At 38.1% G+C, this 21648-nt stretch overlaps 1 protein-coding gene and 1 pseudogene across 3 annotated transcripts in view; one reads left to right on the top strand and one right to left on the bottom strand.

The window, feature by feature from the left end:
• The window catches only part of LOC148370603 (syntaxin-12-like), a 40992-nt gene extending 20619 nt beyond the window's left edge, over positions 1-20373 (bottom strand). For all 3 annotated transcript variants that reach the window (XM_088328291.1, XM_088328292.1, XM_088328290.1), the window contains exons 1-4: positions 20226-20373; positions 19657-19795; positions 17965-18034; positions 11875-11974 (exon numbers count right to left, since the gene is read on the bottom strand). In XM_088328291.1, the coding sequence (XP_088184417.1) occupies positions 11875-11974; positions 17965-18034; positions 19657-19756 (270 nt within the window). In that variant the 5' untranslated portion in view covers positions 19757-19795; positions 20226-20373. The remainder of the gene's footprint in view (positions 1-11874; positions 11975-17964; positions 18035-19656; positions 19796-20225) is intronic.
• A 753-nt stretch (positions 20374-21126) lies between these two features.
• LOC148370604 (U2 spliceosomal RNA) lies at positions 21127-21276 on the top strand (annotated as a pseudogene).
• The last annotated feature ends 372 nt before the right edge of the window (positions 21277-21648 follow it).

The following is a 21648-nucleotide window of genomic DNA, read 5'->3' on the forward strand; positions in this document are numbered from 1 at the left end:
TCAGGAGTGGAAAGTTTAGAAAACTTATGTTTGAGCTATTTTAGATGCGTTAAATTAAGTTAATGCCAGAATAACTCTTGGAAAAGATACAATAACAAAAATAAAGATAGAATATTGTTTGTTGTTGACTCATTGTTTTTGTCCTGTTTTTATTTTTATGTTCGAAATAAAAGTTTTCATCCATTTTCATTCATTCATTCATTATTCCGGTTTTCAGTTCAAAATTTGAAAATTAAGGACTGTAAAGACGGGGGGAAAAAAATCAAATTGAGTGAATTGGAATAGATTAATTTGAGATAAAAGCGTTTTGAATGAATATGGAGGGAAAATTCATTGAGTGGAATAAAAATGATAGAATGACTCGTTGTAGATCAATACACGTCATTTTTACATTTAAACTGGTAAGCTAAAAAGCTAGTGTTAGAAGGTGCAGAAGGAAAAAATGTTATGTTGAGAATGAATTGCAAAGCAGGTAGGAAGTTACAAATACAGAAAGATGGGAGTTGGTAGAAGAAAGTAAAAAGGGGAAAAGAAAGTAAATCATTAAGGAGAAGAGCAAGGAGAATACAAATAAGGAAGAAATGTAAAAGGGAAAAGTTATATAAAGAAAAAATAATTCGCTGAAAATTGGATATGAAAAACTTGCGGCAAAAGTATGAAAAACAACACATTAGTGGTTTTGGAGTTCCTCATGGTCTTGAAAAGCACTATATAAATGCAAACCATTTATGATAGAATAGAATATACCTTTACCAACATAGTTACAAAATGGGTTAACATATTGTGACTGACAATTAAATTTGGCATGACAATCCATCTTCAAAGTGAGATAAAGAAGATAAGGTTATAGTTATAATTAATACAATATTTACATAAAATTATTTGCATGTAATATGTTACATACAGTTGAGGTTTGTGTAATATGCATTTGGTGAATAGTCATCGTAGTGAAAAAAAAGCCGCAGCATTGTGCAAAACATGTGACAGTATCTTTATAGATAAGCTATAAAAATTAACGGAAATTATTTAAAGGATGAAAATCTCATTGAAGGCAAATGAACATAGACATAACATATTGTTTTGGTTTAGAACAAGAAATGAGATGGCAAATTATTACAACTATATAAATTCGACTACAAAAATACGATAGTAATACTATACAAACACTACACTATTTCGTTGGCATAATAGGAAATGTTATGACTACAGAAATATTGTTAGGGAACTATCGTGAAAACACTACAAAGGAACTAAGGTAAAGTTTGATTTTACAGTTGAAGTGTTGCACTAACGATGTTTTTGAGTTTTAGAATTTTGGTTCTTGTCTCATTTGGACTCAACAACCCGCTGAGGAGAAAATGGGAGAAAGAACGATGAGGAAAAGGTAGCACTAATAACGATGATGAAGATATTACATGCTATGAACAATGGTAAGTGAAAAATCAATTTTGATGATATTAAGGAATGTGTCAATACTAAGGGCGTTACAGGTGAGAACCAGAAAATGTTTTGTGTTCATATGCGGCCGGTATGAATCATAAGCATGATAGGTAAATCTCATCAGCTGCACCACTTGTCCTCAGTGGGGTAGCAGGAATGCTGGAGTCCATCACAGCGATCATCGAGCAGCGTTTGGAGGACACCCTGAAATGGTTAACAGCCAATTGCAGGGCACACAAAGATAGACAATTCACCAGCTCATTCACACTAGAGCTAAGATTCATGGCCCGAGCCCGAACCCGAACCCGAGGCAATTTCGGGCCGGGTCGGGCCTGAAATGTCAGTCATACGGTCGGGTCGGGTCAGGTTCGGTCCTGCTTTTTTTTTTTTTTTTTTTTTTTTTTTTTTTTTAATTAATTAATAATTATAAATATATGTTCATTAAAAATATATACTTAAACTATGTATGGATACTAGACCAAGGAATACTTGTTATAAAATAAATAATTTGGATAAAACGGAGAAGGAGCTGTAATTGCTTTTAACGGAGCCAGAGCATGCTCTGTGCACGTGACGTGACGTGAATGCTGTCCTCTTAATAATCTTCCCCTCCGCAAATTCGCGTGATTTTGGCCTGGTATCCCCGATATGGAGTCGGACCAACAAGAAGTTAAGGATAAACTCAAGAGAGGAGAACTGACGAGGAAAACGCACTCTGGTAAGAGTTTTAATAAGCGTTTTATATAGAATACGATCGCTTTTGTCGGAAGTGTACATTGACGTTGGTGACATTTTCATCCGCGTTAAAAAACGCAATTTGCAGAATAAAATCACGCTTTATTGTTTAAATAAATGCGTTATATAAACTAAGATCTCCCAATTATTATAATTAGCTCGCTTTATTGTTTTAATAAGCGTTTTATATAGAATACGATCAGGGGGGGGGGGGATTTGCATAGGAGTCGGAAAAGGGCACAACACGTCAACACCCCCTCAATGATAGTGCCGCGCTAAAATCTTAAGGACGTACTACTACTGCTGCTGTGGATTATGGCCCAATGATCAAGTCGTCAAAATGACGGACGCCCTTAAATGTTTTCGCTACCTCAAAAAAAAAAAAAAAACGTCAATGACAGATTGTCGCTTAATGTAACATCTGCAGTGCAGACACAGAAATATAAAAGATGTAAATGTTTATACAGTTTTATTTAACTTAGGCCTAGATGTTGTAACAAAAGGCAGAGTTTAATTTGTTATCATAAATCACCCCTCCTTATAAATAAAATATGTAATTTCGGGCCCCCTCGGGCCGGGCCAGCAAATCCAGTTAATTAGTCGGGCTCGGTCCGGGTCGGGTTTAATACCCCTCGGGCCTGCGTCGGGCTCGGGTGCTTTTTTTGGGCCCGATCTTACCTCTAATTCACACGTAGGGACAATTAGGACCGGCCAGTCCACCTGAAATGCATGTTTTTGAAACAGGTAAGTAAACCGGATAGCCGGAGGAAACTAACGTAAACAATGAGAGCATGCAGGCTTCACAGAGGAGCCCGGTGGCTGGTTTCAAACACACACACCTGTTCCCAGGTCCTTAGTATTATGCCGCACACGTGCTGGCCACTGCGCCACCGTGCTGCACACACATATAACATATATATATACCGTATTTTCCGCACTATAAGGCGCACCGGGTTATAGGGCGCACCCCGAAAAAATAGTTTTTGGTCCTATTTTTGACATACATAAGACGCACCGGATTATAAGGCGCTACAATGGGAACGTCGACAAAACAGTCAGATAGTTCAGTCAAACTTATTACCCCCTTAACATTTCCAAGTTTGCAAAGACGCAAATACGTGTCGAGAACACGTGCGGATGCGGTGTCCGTACGATGTCACTCAAATGCATCGTTCCATCATTCGGAAGGTTAAAGTCTTGGGATTCAAGAAATTCCAACCATTCCTTAGTTTGTATTTTCTTTTTCGCTCGCAACTTTACTGTGCATAGGACAATAAACACTTGGAATTGAGTTTAATTTAAAAATAGACTCCATTCCATCCATTATCTGCACCGCTTATCACAGAAACATCGAGTTCAGTCTGAAACAAGATACAGGGACAATAAATATTTACAAATACAGAATCGAAAAAAAAATGCTTTCTCTATGCCGTCAGCCACGTGCTATACACATTCATCTTTTTCGGCCAATTGCAGGCTTTGTTTTGCCGTTTAAGCCAATGCCAGCCTGTAAATGATAAAAAGGATCCGCCCCTTGACCTCCGAATAACTTAAGCCAATAGTGATCGATTCAAATGATGATTGACACATTGGTTAGCCAATGAAATGCCGGTAAATAAATCCCAGCATACACCGCGTACTACTTGGCGTTCGGGGGAAAATCTAGACGGCGGGTGCAAGTTAGTTGGAAAACTTTGCGATTTAATATTGATCCATAAATAAGGCGCACTGTATTATAAGGCGCATGGTCAGCTTTTGAGAAAAATTAGGACTTTTAGGTGCGCCTTATAGTGCGGAAAATACGGTACATGTATATATATATATATTATATATATGAAAGAATTTTAAATCTGAACTATCAATAATGATAATATGATAGATGTAAGAGAATAGATTAATAGATATTGTAGTGTACGGAGTATATTTTGCCCCTAAGGGATTTTGAATTCAGTGTACTAGTTTGCTAAAAAATTTATAGATCGAGGCAGAGATCTATAAACCCCTAAAATTTAGTGATACGAAGATCGAAGTTATGAATCGGTGACAAATATAGTAGATATCTGCGTATTCATTCAGTTGTGATCATCGAATTATTAATTTATTTTCTGCATTTGTTGATGGTAATGGCGAATAACAGGCTTATTTTTTTCCATTTTTCTACTTTATGTACTTCCTTCTTTCCTTAACATCTTAGTACAACATAATTCGTGATGTCAATCATCAAAGCAAGAGCCGTTTAAAAGCAAGCTCTCTTTGATGAATTGAACAAGGAAAAAAAGCCGCTTGTCTAATAAAAAGATTGACTTAACCTTCGCTCGACAACAATGACGAGATCTTGTTAGCTAAGATCGGCGTGCAAAAAATAAAAACTTATACAGCAAAACCAAAATAACGATAAGGCTTGTAATGTATTAAATCTTTGTTAAAGAGTAACTAAATGATAATGACAACTTAAAGGGAAACCGAACTAATCATTTCTCGTTGAATATGCGCATAGCAAAAGGGTAATAACTTTAAGACGTGTAGTTTTGCTCCTGATAAAGCAAGGACGAGTAAAGCAAAGACGACTGGAAACCGTTCATAATTTTAGTGTCCATCTTCTCGTTCGTAAATGAACAAATTCAAAAGAGGCGTACTAGGTAAAAAGATTATTTCCTTAGTTGTTCTCGTATTCAATAATAGATTACTCTCAATAAAATAATGCGGGTCATTTGAACCATTTCAAATGATCAAAATTTTGAAAGAAATTTGAAAATGACGACAAATTAACACAGAAAAGAACATTCGAGACTAGAAATCATTAATAACGTAGCTGAAGCTATTTCAGTCACTGAATGAAATGTTTCTTTTAAACAGAAAAGAAAAAAGAAACAAGTATTAATAGTCGGGCCAGATCATGTTAATTTGTATAGCCTTAATCACAAGGGATCTCGAAGGGCTGCATAGAACAAAGACTAATGCGTAAAAACAAAGATTGTTGCGCGGAATAAAGATTATGATAATAACAAATACGACTAAACAAGATAATTCATAAGTGACAAGTATGTATTGCTCTTAATTGAATCAATAACAAAAGATTTATTATGATTACAGAGAAAGGAAAATACAATTAGAAAGTTTTGACATTAAGTTCGATTTGGCATTTTTTGAGATTTTTTTTAGATCTTTTGAGATTTTTGATGTTTAGATAGTGTGAGGGTTTGGAATTTTGACAAGTTTAGCCTAAAGAGCAATTGGGAGGACAATTGATTACACACAGAATTTTTTCTAGAATGAGTGTTACTATGACAAATGATAAACAAATGTGTAACAAATACTGACTTATGGTTTGGTTAAGTTAAAAGGAAACGGTGTCTATGGAAGAGCATTTTTAGAAGACAATGAGAAACAAATTGATCAATCTTGAAGAGTGTCATAGGAAATAAAAATAACGGATTAGTTGATTTCGAGACATATCATGCTAATTTAAAAATAATTGCACGGGAAATAAATGGATAGAAATTGATTAAACTAAGATAATGTCTACTAGTACTTAAGTTTAGAGAAAAATTTAAGACATTGAATAATCCGGCTAATTTACTAAAAATCCCAGTACGTAAGCACAATAAAATTAATGAGACTCTTAAGTGCCGGTGAATTCCACAAAAGACTTTTTCTTTTTGAAAGTCAATGCACTTTCCAAAGGACATATCAATCTGTCAAAAAGAGGTCATGGACAAAAATTATTTGCTGAAAGGGAGAAAAACAGTTGAGAACAAAGACATCAGTCATCCATTATCTGCGCCGCTTATCAACAGCGAGGCCAATGGGGTGATGGAGCACATCCCAGCTGCGCTCATCAACAACGAGATCAAGGGGGGTGATGGAGCACATCCCAGCTGCTTTTCAGACAGCTAACAGGAGATTCCTGGACTCGTTGTCAGTGGAACTGACCAAAGACAATAAAGTCATTTCGTGTTTGACATGGACACATTTTGAAAAAGTATTTTTGATGGGCCAAAAGCAACATTCAAATGGTGAATGTAATGTGGAATACGCAAATCAAAGACTGAAAGACAACAACATTCAAGAATACGTCTGCTTGAAGTTATATAGAGTCTTGTTAATACAAAGTGTAAATGTACGCGAGGAAGATTGATAAATTCATCTTGCAAATTTATAAATGTGTCTGATTTCACTCCTATTCATAGATAGTGAACTTAGGTTTTAACTCAGGGGGGAAGTTTTGAGACATTCAGTAAAATTAAAGTTAAAACCTAGTTTTGTCCGCAATTGATGAAAAATTGTCTTCTGAATAAGCTCTCCATATAACTGTTCTTTGAAATTCAAATTACGAAATTTGGATGGATAGAAAAATATTACACAAAAGAAATGTTGTAATATAACAAAATTACAATGTTTGTCAAATTGATTAACAATAATCAATTAGATTATCACCAACATCGAGAACATTTTTGGATGGTATTTTTCATTTTTGGCAAAATCATTCACTTTGAGCGTGAATTACCTGCTTTCTTTGCAAAATACTGTTATTTTGAACAAATTTACTTACTGATAAGATAATACATCGGTTATGATTTTTATAAAAGGCAAAACAAAGAGTGAATCATAACAATAAAAACGTGTTTTCTTGGGCTAAATTGATAATTTAACAAGCTACCCTGGTCATCTGCCTCGAGGGGAATGGCCAACAGCAAGATAACGCATTGAAAATCAAAAGAAAATGCAAATAAAAAGTGCATACAAATTTTTTTTAATATGATCAATCCACAAAAGAGAAAACACTCAATCACTCAAATCAGGGTAAATGATTCTGACAGGGATAATGGTTAAACTGATTCAGTGACTGGATTTAGTGAAAAAGCAAAATTTGAGATTTAGAATTAACAATTTTCGAGTTGAAATTTTGGGATAGAATGCTCAAAATGGATATGGCAACATGTAGTGGGGATTTTTGCTTTCACTTATGATAAAAATAAACATAACTTAAGAAAATATACAAATCTATAAATGAATTAGTTTTTTTTTGAGCCACAAAATGTCTCAACGGGGGGGAAGAAATAGGGATAGCATAAACTATTTTTTTATTTTTTATTTTTAAGTCTATCCTTTTTTCCATCTATAGCTTTCCCTGAATATTCAGTTCTATGGTATTCATTCAGCTTTTCTCATCCATACAGGAGATGGTGACCCCTGTTGAACAGATGACGGAGTTCTGTCAGCCCAGGGAGCTTCAAACTTAACTTTTCTTCCCAGGGGCAGCGGTCAGGGTTTTGGGGAGTGTGCCAGCACTCTTGCCATCAGCTGTGTACCCTACACACGTCCGCCACGAGGCAGGAGGCTGTTATCTCAGGGAAGAAGTTAGCTTGCCACATCCGAAAAGAGGTGCAGTCCAGTGTGGACAACTGGATGGTGTCACCTCATCTACAAGCAACACATCATCACGCCAGGAGGCATGGGGGTGCATAACGGTGGCCATGCTCATGAAAAACAGCATCAAAAGCCGCCAATGATGTCCTAATCTATTCTGCCCAAAGAATAGGTATCGCACTCAACAATGATATCTAGAAAACTGGTGGTCGTAAAAGTACCAAAATAAGACTCCTAAAAAACAGTGGGGAGAAAGGAATTCTGGTTCAATTTCTGCTATTATTTTGTTGAAAACTTTGGACTTTGCGGACTGCTTTGTTACATTGGTATCAGTTCCCATACATTACTCAATTTACATGGACTTAGACAGCGTTGTCTAAAAGGACTTATCCCTACCGGCTAAAGGGAAAACCCCCCCATTGCACACGCGAAGATCCGAGCGGGTAAGGCTAATCGATCCCCCTGTTCACAAAGTCATCCAGGCCCTGTGGAGACAAACGCGCAGGCAGGGTTCTTTGTTTTGTGTTTTTTGTTTTTGTTCGTTTTATCTGTGATTCTTATAGTCGCTCATTACTACTACGTTTTCTAGTATAAGAAACACTCTCGACCTCATGGAAACGAGGTGGGAGGAGGGGATTTTTTTCCTTTACGAAGGTTTTTCGCCCCTCCACGAAGCTACCAACCTGTTGGATTTCTTAATGATGTATAAACTTGAAACCTCTGCTATTGTTTTCTTCGAAATTAACAACAGGGGGAATGATAGGTTGGTAATTTTGGTTGTAACATTTCTCAGAATTCACTGTGTGAATATAACTTGTTTTTATATTCGTAAATATAAAATCAATCTTTCACACACACACACACACACGCACACACATGAAGTAACGGTTCAATAATCAGTCTAATTGCATCTCTTTTACGTTAATCAGTTTCGTACCCTTATATTGAAGTTGCATTTCCGGTGTATTTATCCGTTTCCTGTGTGACTTAAGTTAACTAGACACACGGGGGCGCGCAGTGTAGCCGGGAGCCCAGCCAGGGGAGTGGTGTTTGGGCCATCACCAATGCTAATAAATTTTATTTACCTTAATGCTTGTTTTTATTTGTTTAATTTTGCCAACATAGAGTTCATATAAGTTTTAACTTTATCAGTAAGATATTATGGTCCACAGTGTCAAAAGCAGCACTAAGGTCCAGCAGCAGCAAGAGCGATGAAGCGCCGGAGTCCTTTGCCAGTAAAAGATCATTGGTGACCTTAATCAGGGCTGTCTCAGTAGAGTGGTTAGCCCTGAATCCTGAATGCATTGATTCAAAAAGATTGTTCTTAGATATAAAATTATTCAGCTGCTGTGCCACAACTTTTTAAAGAACTTTAGATAGAAACGGTAGGTTTGAAACCTCTATAATTACATAAGCTTTCTAGATCAAGGTTGGGTCGTTTCAGTGTAGGTTTAATGATAGTGAACTTAAAAGCCACTGGAACTACACCTGAGGAGAGTGATACGTGTATAATATTTAGGACTGAAAGTGGAAGGACGCCAAAAAGACCTTTAATAAGTGAACCTGGAAGCGGGTCGAACTGGCAAAACGTCGGTTTGGCCGTATTCACCATCTGTTTAAGATTATCGAGTGACAGATCACTAAATCGGGACAAATTCCCTGGACAGCCACCATGTCGCGCATTTACAGATTTCAGCTCTTTAATATGTGATGTATTAACACTGTCTTTAGAAATTTCTTCCCGTATGCGTTGAATCTTCTTATTAAAGAAGACCATAAAGTCATGGGCTGAATGAGTAGAACTATCTGGGATAATATGTTGCCTCGTTAGCGATGCTACAGTGTCGAAAAGGATTTTGGGGTTATTCTTTTGTGCCGCAATCACCTTCGAAACATAGGCTGATTTTGCAGAGGCAAGGGCTACTTTGTAACAATTTGTCACACCAGGATTGACGGAAAACCTCAAGCTTGGTAGCATTTTCTTTCAGATTTCCTGCGTTCTTGTTTAAGCGATCTAGTTTCATCAGTAAACCAAGGCGTGCGTCTTTTAGGTCGTGATTTAAGCTGTATGGGCGCTACTGAATCCAGGACACTAGCCAGGGTAGCATTAAACTCATTCACAAGTGTGTCAATAGACCCTTTATATAAAGGAAACGTCGCAACTACACCTGAAAGAAGATCAGAGAGCTTTGAAACAATGCCAGTGCTTGTATTGCGTCCGCTAAATCCTTCAGTTTTATTAATACAACATTTAGCTAGCACCTCAAATGTAACTAAATAATGATAAGAAATAACGGTAGTACACTGTAACATCGTCACGTTTGAGGTTGAAACTCCTCAAGTCAGAACCAAGTCCAGCGTGTTTCCATCTTTATGAGTTGGCAAATCAACCAGTTGATTAAAACCAAATGTATCAATTAGAGACCGAAACGCAACAGTAAGTGAACTGAGTGGGGAGTTCATATGAATGTTAAAGTACCCCATAATTATTATTTTGTCTGCATAGGTTACTAGGTCAGATAACAGTTCAGAGAATTCATCTAAAAAAACTGTATGGTCCGGGTGCACGGTAAATAGTTACTACATAAATTGACATTAAAGAGGACCGAGCCTCGAACGCCTTGTAATTATTAGAGGTACAGGGAGTAAGTTTGAGTATTTTTTCAGAAATTAGCGCAACACCGCCACCCTTCTTCCAAGAGCGTGCTACATGACAGCTCACATAGTCTTACGGAGAAGCCTCATTTAATGGTAAAAACTCATCCGGTCTCAACCAAGTTTCACACAGACCAATCAGGTTAAGTTTGTAATCACAAATAATATTGTCAAAAGTAGAGCGATCTAATATTTAAAAGACCAAATTTTAGCTTTGCTGAATCTTTGAACTTAGCTTGAACTTTCTAGAGATCGTCACAAGATGTCGCCGTTTGAGCATGTTGAGTCTCAGACGTTGGTTGACAGGCAAGATCGATGAAGAAATGTTGGTGGAATTAGGCACAATTCCATCGTGTCCTTCACTGCCGTTTCGCCGAAGTAGCTACCTTAGCTTAGCACACTTGCCCGAGCGACAGCCCCGCTTTTGTTTACGATCCCTACGCCATTTTTTTTGCATTTTATCATTTATTTACAGCACTGAAAACCTAATGTTTATTGTTTTATTTTATTTTTTTGATTTTCAGGGATTTTGTGTTGTTGTCCGACTTTCAATCTGTTAAGTGTGTAAAAATCTAAAATTCTTTTGTATTTTACATTTTTCTTCTAGATCTGTGGATATTTTAATTGATATTAAGTCACATTTTGCTGAGTTATTGGCAATGCTAAATTATTTAAACAAATTTGAATGAATTGACTAATACAAGGAGAATATTGCACAGCACACACACCTCAGTTGTTTTTACAACAACTATTACATGAGAGTTGCCTTTTTTTAACTAAAGTATCTTTGGTTACATGATACCAACCTTTTGTGGATTTATTTAGTTGGTTGCACAATACAGAACTTTTAAGTGGAAGTACAATGTTGGCAAAAAAATAATTAACTTGATACATCTGCAAATTATTTGACTTTGACACAAGATCCTACATTGCATATTACCGAATTTTATTGCAGTATGTATTCTGTGTATCACTATTTAGATATTCTATATAACACGCTACATTGGGCATTTGCACGTCACACTGGGTATTTGTATATTGTATTCTTTTTGGTTTATTATTGTATTGTTCTCACCTCAGGGATGCTGCTGGAAATGTGAATTTCTCTCTGGGGATGAATAAAGTATCTATCTATCTATCTATCTATCTAATGTGTTACTTCCTTTTATCCTTTTTCTTCTTTTTCTGTTTATTTCTTTTTGTCTCTTTTTTTCTTTCTTTTCTTTAGCCTTTTTTTTTTGCCCATTTTACATCATTTTGTGCATAATGTTGCATACTAATTGGTAATATAAAGATGAAAGCACAAAAACAATCCAAGACCCGTTTGGTATGCCGAAAGAGCTTCCTTTTTTTAGTGAGCCGAGCTGAAAGAGCAGCCTATCTGAAAAGAGGTTGACACTTTCACGGCAACACTGACGTAGTCATGTAGGTAAGAAAGGCCACATAGCTAGCTATATAATCTACTGTGCAGGCGATATTTAAAGTAAACCACACTTGTCTATATATTTTAATGTCTTAACGACGAAAAAAGAACCTTTTTTAAAAATTATACCTTTTTTTTAAAAAAAGGGTTACTTCCTCCTTAGAAGGATCACTGATCAAGCTAGTCTGATTTTTTTGTGCAAATAGACTTGGCACGGTGGAAAAGATTGTGGCCCAGGTGAGCTTACTGACCTGCTCTGATGGTGATGTGGGCAAAGGGACTGAGCCCAACTCCTTCAGGTGCCTGTTGGTTTCCTTAGCTAGCTGGTTGGTGTAGTGTTGGATTTGCTGCCTGTGGGACAAAAAAACAACAACACAGGAAATAAATAACACAGGAAAACATATTTTGCGCAGTATAAAGGTGCACCAGAGAATAAGGCGGACCCCCAAAAGTGTACTTTTGCCATATATTTTTCATATATAAGGCACACTGGTTTATAAAGCACATAGAATTAAAACTACAGAAAGATATACTGAATTTGTTTGTGTGCAAAAGGTAAACATCGTATTTTCATGAACATGTAGAACACACACAAAGGCAAATACATACACACATGTATACAAACACACACACACACATACAGTAATACCTCTACTTACGAATGTCTCTACATACAATTTTTTCAGGTTACGAGCAGACTGAGTGTAAAAAAATTACCTCACGGTACGAATTTTTTTTCAGGATACGAATTAACAGACCAGTATAGTGCGCGCTCCTTTTCGGTGCTCCGCATAACTGTACTTGGAAACCCGATACGTATACGTGAGCATTGGCACGCTCGTGTCTACCACTTATTCTTTGTGCCCACTTTCTCTTTGTTTCCACTTCCGGCCCAATTTCCGCTCTGTAAACAGTACTTTACTCTACTAGAGTAGCTTGTGAAACTTTTTGGCCCACTTGAACTTTGTGACCTTTTGCCACATATCACTTCAAACATCAAGATATAAAACTGTAATTTCTTGTGAAGCATCAACAATAAGTGGGACACAATCATGAAGTGGAACATACTTTATTGGATATTTTCTCATTAGCTCTCATTAGCTGTACCGCTTATCCTCAGTAGGGTCGCGGGGGTGCTGGAGCCCATCCCAGCAGTCATCGGGCAGTGGGCAGGGGACACCCTGAACTGGTTGCCAGCCAATCGCAGGGCACACAGGGAGACAACTTGCTCACTCATTCACACCTAGGGACAATTTGGACCGGCCAATCCACCTGAAATGCATGTCTTTGGAATGTCGGAGGAAACCGGAGTGCCCACGCAAGCACGGGGAGAACATACAAACTCCGCACAGGAAGTCCGGTAGCTGGATTTGAACCCACCCAGGAGGTTCCCAAGACCTTAGAACTGTGCTGCACACGCGCTAACCACTGCACCGCCGTGCTGCTCATTGGATATTTTAAACTTTAAAAAACGAAAAAGTGGGTGCGCAAAATTATTCAGCCCCATTGAGTTAATACTTTGTAGCGCCACCTTTTGCTGCAATTACAGCTGCAAGTCGCTTGGGGTATTTCTATCGGTTTCGCACAACGAGAAACTGATATTTTTGCCCATCCCTCCTTGCAAAACAGATTGAGCTCAGTGAGGTTGGATGGAGAACGTTTGTGAACAGCAGTTTTCAGTCATTTCCACAGATCCTCAATTTGACTGAGGTCTGGACTTTGACTTAGGCATTTTAACACCTTGATGTTTTTTTGGTGAACCATTACATTGTAGCTTTTTGCTTTATGTTTTGTATCATTGTCGTGTTGGAAGACAAATCTCCGTCCCAGTCTAAGGTCTCTTGCGGACTCCATCAGGTTTTCTTCCAGAATGGTCCTGTATTTGGCTCCATCCATCTTCCCATCAATTTTAACAATCTTCCCTGTCCCAGCTGAAGAAAAGAAGGCCCAAACCATGATGCTGCCACCACCATGTTTGAATGTGGGGATGGTGTGTTGAGGGTGATGAGCTGTGCTGCTTTTACACCAAACATAACGTCTTGCATTGTTGACAAAAAGTTCGATTTTGGTCTCATCTGACCAGAGCACCTTCTTCCACATGTTTGGTGCGTCTCCCAGGTGGCTTATGGCAAACTTCAAACAACACCTTTTATGGCTATCTTTAAGAAATGGCTTCCTTCTTGACACTCTTTCATAAAGGACAGATTTGTACAGTATACGACTGATAGCTGTAGACCTCTGCAGTTCATCCAGAGTGATCATGGGCCTCTGGGCTGCATCTCTGGTCAGTTTTCTCCTTGTACGAGCTGAAAGTTTAGGGGGACAGCACGATCTTGGTAGATTTGCAGTGATCTGATACTCCTTCCATTTCAATATTATTGCTTGCACAGTCCTCCTTGGGATATTAAAAGCTTGGGAAATCTTTTTGTATCCAAATCCAGCTTTAAACTTCTCCACAACAGTATCTCGGAGCTGCTTGGTGTGTTCCTCGTTCTTCATGATGCTCTATGCGCTTCAAACAGACCTCTGAGACTATCACAGTGCAAGTGTATTTATACAGAGACTTGATTACACACAGGTGGATTCCATTTATCATCATTAGTCATTTAGATCAACATTGAATCACTCAGAGATCCTCATTGAACTTCTGGACAGTTTGCGCTGCACTGAGAGTAAAGGGGCTGAATAATTTTGCACACCCTCTTTTTCGTTTTTTATTTGTTAAAAAAGTCTAAAATATCCAATAAAGTGTGTTCCACTTCACGCTTGTGTCCCACTTATTGTTGATGCTTCACAATAAATTACAGTTTTTTATATCTTGATGTTTGAAGTCTGAAATGTGGCAAAAGGTCACAAAGTTCAAGGGGGGCAAATAGTTTCGCAAGCCACCGTACATGGTAGCGATGCGAAACATCAACGATGGACCACAAGAACGACATTCAGAAAAGTGAGCAGCAAGGAGAAAAGAAACGGAAAATAGTTTTTCTGGACATTGCAACAAAGCAGGAAATAATTGAACAGTATGAAAAGGGGATGCGCATTTGTAATGTCGGCAAAATATATGGCCGTAATACATCCACGATCGTCACAATTATTAAACGGAAGGAAGCGCTAAAATGTACGGCTCCTTCCAAAGGCCTCTCGGTCATTTCGAAGAAAAGATCGCCTGAAAACGATGAGATGGAGAGGTTGTTACTTCTGTGGATTAATGGAAAATAAATGACCAAAATTACAGGATGCAAAAAAACACTGCTGAGGACCAGTAAACAAAGAGGCCAGTCAAAAAGTAAGAGAACATTTTTGTTACTTCCTTTCTTTGATTTTTTTTACATTGTGCGCCTCTTGTTTTAAGTTTTTTGTTTGGTATTGGAATTTTTTTTGTAACTTGTTTCATGTTCTGATACTTTTTTTTTTTTATCATTTATTCAAAAAAAATATATAATTGTTCATTTCTTGGAACGCATTAGCGAATTTACATTGAAAAGGCGCCTCTACGTACAAATGTTTCAGGTTACAAGCCTACTAACGGTAGAGGTATGACAGTATATTATATCCATACACACCATATTTTCAGGCCCATAGGGCACACAGTGTTATAAGGCACAGTCTCTAGCTGGTTCTATTTCTGTACACATACATACGACGCACCTGATTATTGATAACAGGGGTCTTCTGCTACTGTACATGTCATTTTGGGGAGATTTGGAATCAATACTCGTTAAAAAAAATTACACATAAAACCCTTGAGAGCGACAAAGTCAGCACCCATTTATTGAAAACGCAACACTGAACTTCAACTCCCTTCAATCTCTTGTGACACTCCTCGCCCCGCTCACGTCATTCGATTACGCCTCATTTTCTCCGCATATACTATGTCCGCCTGACAATAACACAGACAATTGTGAGTATTTAATAATTCAGTGGGAGCAAAACAGTTTTTTTAACAATCCTGTCAAATCCTAATCCAAGACATACCCAAAGTAAACTGAATGCTGTAATTAAACAGTCTGGAGATTATGGACCGTTTTGGTCTCTTTTGAAAGGTTTCACCCTGAAGTTTGGTTCAATATTGAAATAATCACTGCTAATATTGAGTAATCTAACTTGGAACAGACAGAAATAGGAGGTTTGTATTCTCGCCTGTATTTGTATTTTTGCAATCACATGCCTGCAGATGGGTGTAGCATAGGCATCTTAGAGAAAGAGTTGAGACAATAGCATGAGCCCTTACGAGTTCGGGTCAAATTTGATCACAATCTGAAAGACTATATGTCAAAGCGTTTACAAAAGTGGCCATTTGAAGGTGACCAGTTTACAGCTCTAAAACCTCTGCAACCTTGTGTTTTACTTAAGCAGATTTTTAAACGTTGTGAAAGAGTTGTAAATCTTTGACTTCTCACTCCAGAAGTCATTTACTGATTGTGCACACTTGCACGTAATAATCGCGAGCAAAAATTGATCCTAAGTTCCAATACGCACGTTTATTTTTGTCTCTGATTTGAATACACGTCGTAAATATGCATAAATTTATGTTGAGAATTTCGTTGGCTAACCAATGTATCAATCAATATTTTAATCTGTCACTACTGACTGATAATTAGAGTCAATGCGATGAGTGTAATTATTTTATTTATTTTTTATTTTTTTGGGGAAAGAGTAGCGTCAAGCGATAGGTCACATGCTAAGGGCCATATTGGAAATCATTTTTAAAAATCTGATACTTTTTAAGGGAATTATGAGGTAAAACAAATGAATTACGACAAGGATCGTCAAACGATGCCGGAATGCTTTTAGGCCGTTTTTTGGGGGGGGGGGGAAGAATTGCTTCATGAGTGGAATACTCATAACTTTTTGGGTGAGTTATGCAGGCTTTATAGTTTTTGGGTACCTTGTTCCAGACATTTTGAAATGGTCATCATATCTTGAGTTTGAGCTTTCCAATTATATGTGACAGGTGACATCGTGAAGACACATATTTGCTTCTCAACAGTCTTATGGCCCGCCGGTTAGCCTGCAGTACGTTGAGGGCCTAAGTATTCATTTCAAATTATTAACATTTTCGTTATCAATAAAACCCATTGAAGTTCTCATCCTCTGTTTCTGCGCTAACTTTCTGCTAAACATGCCAGGTTCACTTTCCTCACCATCAGAGTCACTTTGCATGCCACGCAGCTCCTCAGAAATGATGTTGGCTTTTGCGAAAGCTCCAACAACAGTAACAAACCCAACAATGTTAGCCCAGGGGTCGGCAATCTTTTTCTGCCCAAAGAGCCATAAAAGCAAAACTTTTGAATTAAAATTTTTGCAAGAGCCCAACATTATATTTTAAGAAAAAAAAAAAAAAAAAACAACAAAACCACCAAACCCGCTCTTCAAAGATCTTTTGTAATAATGTCACAAAATACTGCAAACAATAAGGATATTGTCGTATTTGGTGCAGATTGCACTGAGCGAAAGAGCAAAGAATGCTTTACGCCCACCTCTTCTGCTCACCCAAAACAATTTGGTCAGAGTGATTTGCTGGTGTTGAGTGTTTGAGTTTTTTCTGTGGGTTTTCATCATAAAGTATCTCAACATACATAGTTTAATGAGCTTCCCTTTAAAGGATTTCTTCGCAAAAACAGGGTATGTTGGTGTAAAACCCTGACTAAACTGTGGTTAAAAATGTGCACTATCTATACTTGACTGAACCTCAGTGCAGTTTTGCCTATACAGGTATCTTAACCGCGGCCTGATCATGACTTTGAAACGCCACGGAGAAAAGAGCTGTAGTCAAGTTTCTTATCTCCGAGCCATATATATATATAACCCTTCGTTAGGCCAAGCATCTACATTTGCAAATAGTGGCGTAACCCCCTCTGCGCTGCCTTCCACTCATACTTAAACTGTGGTCTCCATCGCTTTAACGCCACTCGCAGCCCCACCTTGAACGGCCAGTTCACACTGATGTCCAGCGCATGAAGTAACACCCATTACCCTTTCACGTTTGCATGGTGTCGTCTATTGAGTCCTCCTTACAACACACACAGGTCGCACATGCACAATGTAAGACCCTATGTGTGCCCCATGTTCATAAAAATATGGTATGTTGTTTTTTTAAGTACAAAAGGGGTTCTAATGCATCTTACAATTAAATCATATCATAGATCTATATAGCACTTTCCATACACAAATAAAAACAGTAGCTCCTATTGTAGTTCTAACACCAAGTCCAGTGTGCCTTATATATGAAAAACAATAGAAAAAAGACGATTTTTTTTTTTTTTGGGTGGGGGTGCATCTTATAAAATAATGCGCCTTTCATGCGAGCCAGACGAGCGAACAGTTTATGGGATACGTACAGTCGATCCTGAAGCTCACTGTTGTCTTGTCTGGTCCCCAACTGGCTCACCATGTTCTTGATTTGAGTAGCTAGGCAAGGAAAAGAAAGAAAATCAAAACCCCAAAAAGTATTTTAAGAGCTTCCTTATTTTCTTTAACCAACAACTGTGAACATTTACAACCAAAATCATCCTTAAGGACAAAAGAAGGAATATTCATCATCCAAAACCAGCTGGACATGTAGTGGACATTTTTTTGCTATATCCTGCTCAAAGGACAAAATGCTATGCTTATAGTTTAACAGACATTTAAAATAAGTAGAGAATACATTAATGGATTTTGAGCTTGCAAGGAGGACAGGGGAGGACTGTACAAAAACCCTGAAGATGTCCAATATCCGGCTCAAAGGACCAATTGTTAAGTTTGTAGTTTGATTGAAACTCAAAATAAGTCGAGAAGACAGCAATGTTATTTGAGCTTGCAAGGACTCTAGAAAAATAACTTCATATGCCCTATAGAGCCCTTTCTATCAATTAAATCTCCTTTGCGACACATCAAGGAATCGCAACAAGATAAGCCAATAATGACATTCATGTAAACAGTGCCACAATAGTCAAAAAAGGAACAACCCTGGCATCCTAAGCAATCTCCTTTACAGGAGTCCAACAGTAAAAACAGAACGATAACAAATCTAAACTAACATTAAATAATTTACTCATCATTCACCCCTTTTCATGCCACGGAAACATAAATTATAAGTAGTCTTTATTGTCAATCCAAACAAACGTGAAAAGATTCGAAACTGCCATCGTATTGAGTCTTGAATACAGAAATGTCATTGCAGAAAGTGCAAAACTCTTGTAATGCTTTTTTCCCTGAAGAGCTTGGCAAAAGGAGCGAATGGATTAATCTAGGACGGTTTGCGAGTGAGTGGCTTAAAAGGCAGCATGTGACCGTCACATCACATGGCTGCAAAAAAACAAAGGCACTCTCTGTCTGATCGGATCGCATTCTAAGGGACTCCAAACTCATATTCAGGCCTCTTTTTAAATTATTCTATGCAAAGCATCATTGGATGCTCTCAGCGCAGTCTGAAGGCCACTGCAGGCTTACAGAGCCAACAGCAATATAATTGACTCATTTCAACCTGACCACTACCTCAGAGAATAAAAATATCATGGGCTGCTCTCTGCCCAGTTTGGTACCATAAAACAAAGGCCAGCTCATAGAGCCATTAAGTTTGCCATCGGCACATCACCATTTCCTGATTGGTGGGGAGTCGGCTTATAGAGCAATTTTGTTCTTAATCGACACATTCCTGCCCTGATTGAGAGGACTCGGCTAGTATGTTCACTTCAAAAAGCTGTCTCACAGAGCCATTACGTTCCTGGAAAGACAGATCTCGAATGAGAGCTAGCTGCTGATTGGTGGGAAATTGGCTCCCGCCATTAATTCTTCAATGAGCAATTAAGTTCAGTATCGAAAATCACTATCCCAAAGGGAACTGGCTCCTAGAGCCATTATGCTTGTAAACCATACAACAACACCATTCATAAAAACCATTAACTGTCAATAAATGTTTGTTACCACAAGAAAACCTTTTTTAAGCGTTAAAATGCTGCAGAAACATATAGATGGTGCAAAGATGACCTAGAATATGTGCCAGAATTCCTGGTACGTTGAAAGACGCATTTGCAATCATTAGAACTTACTATTTTGCGTAATCTTTTGTATATTGGACGAGCAGGTCTGGATGAGGCCGCCAAAGTCCCGAAGGACTGAGCGGTAACCGTCTCCTTGGGCGAACGACATCTTGTCTCCTCTGTAGAACGTTTTGATTCTAATTTAGGCCTGCACACACATTCAAATTGCATAAAAGAGTAAAGAATAAAAAAAGATTCTGTCATACTTATTGTGCTCAGCTATCTCAGCATCGCTAGCTTAGTGGCTAGTTAGCAGGATGCGAGCAGCTAAACGAAGACGCTCGAAACAAACAAACGCGATTCAATGCTCTATGACATTGTAACAGAACGTAAGAGAAAGCCAACAATTCAACGTTGTAACTCAGAATTTCCAAAGTCAACGAGTCAAGGTTTTAATTCATAATTTCAAATGGCGGAAACTTAAATTAAAAATCAAACAAAATAGCGCTACAAGCATTTCTAAACCTTTTTCTGTCACTTTAAATAATGAAAAATGTAAAATGCTACAGTTGTAATGTTACGTCCCACAAAACAATAAAGGAGTGTAAAAGTGTTATATTTTTAAGATAAATACTTGCTTTTTGGGGTGCGCAACAATACAAAAGGGGAATGTTTTCCTCTTGAGTCCCGAAAGAAAATTGTGCTGCCCTTCCTGGTCTGTCACATGCGACATGACGTCATGCGTGATGGGCGCGGCTTAAGACAAATACTTGACCGACTTATCGGTTGATGTTTTTAAGGAATGTGGTGGAGGCCAAAATATTTCCTGTGGTTTGTTTGCCTAAAATGTTGCTTTGAATACTGTTTCAAATTTTGAAATAGAAGGAAAAAAGAAATTTAAAAAATGTAATATTACGGCTTCAAATGTGAACAACGTCACAAAAGTAGCGCAGAACGGGTACTGCACACATTACAGAAAACAACAGACGAGGGATTTCAACGTGCAGCCCGCGAGCTGTAGTCTTAAATCTGTCCACCTGATGTCACCAAAGGCAGGCGTCACTCACATAGACTTTGTAGCTGTATTTCATTCTCTCTCTTTCTTTCTGTTTCTCTTTCTCTCTCTCTCCATCTCTCTCTCTCTCTCTCTATCCGTCTTTCTTTCTTTCTTTTTTTTTCTTTCTTCCTCTATCACTGTCTCTATATTTATCACACACTAACTGTTTCTCTCACTATATTTATTTCTCCCTCTCTCTCTCTCCCTTCCTAGCTCTTTCGATATTTCTCATCCTCTCTCTCTCTCTATCTCTCTCTTTTGTACACCAGCCCATACGCACTTGTTTAATTAAGAAAGTTCCGAATGATGATGATCAGACGTTACCGCCATCTGCTGGCGACCACTAAGACGAGCATGGCTCCGTCAATTAAAACCGCGCCTTCCCCTAATATTGACCGGGGCCTCACATATGGTCATCCCCAAATTCAATCCAAGCACCCCTAGAACATTTACCATTTTGAAAACTATGGTTCTAGAATTGTGTACTATCTATGTGGTAGCAAAGAGATTGTCTACTATTTATTTAGTTACAATCTTTGATTTTTGCATTTCGGAGATGGAATATGAGCTTGCTCTGTCCACTCCATGCATCGGCCCGGTATTGCAGTACCTCCGGGAACGGTGCATTCGCAATGATCGCAGCAAGGCTTTAGGGCTAGGACCTTAGCTTGGCCTTTTGGCTGAGAGTAAGTGTCCCGACTCCTAGGCTTTGTAGCGTATTATGAACTGACCGATAACGGATAATGGATAATGAATAACGGAGATAGATCAATAACCCTTAAAAACCCCAAAACCCCATTTTGAAAACTCCATTTTCCTTTATAAGGAACAGGATAGTGTAAAATATTATTAAAAACGCTAGATGAAAAAAAGAAAAACAAAACCAAAATGTTAATAACCCAGCGCCATAAATACACCATTGCCTTGAAATGGTTCAGTACATTTAGTGCCTAACACTGTGTATCTACAGTAGTATCTGTGTAGTATATCTGTATTATTATTTT

Source organism: Urocampus carinirostris, chromosome 2, assembly GCF_059441175.1.
Source record: "Urocampus carinirostris isolate Australia breed hairy pipefish chromosome 2, RoL_Ucar_1.0, whole genome shotgun sequence".
NCBI lineage: Eukaryota > Metazoa > Chordata > Actinopteri > Syngnathiformes > Syngnathidae > Urocampus > Urocampus carinirostris.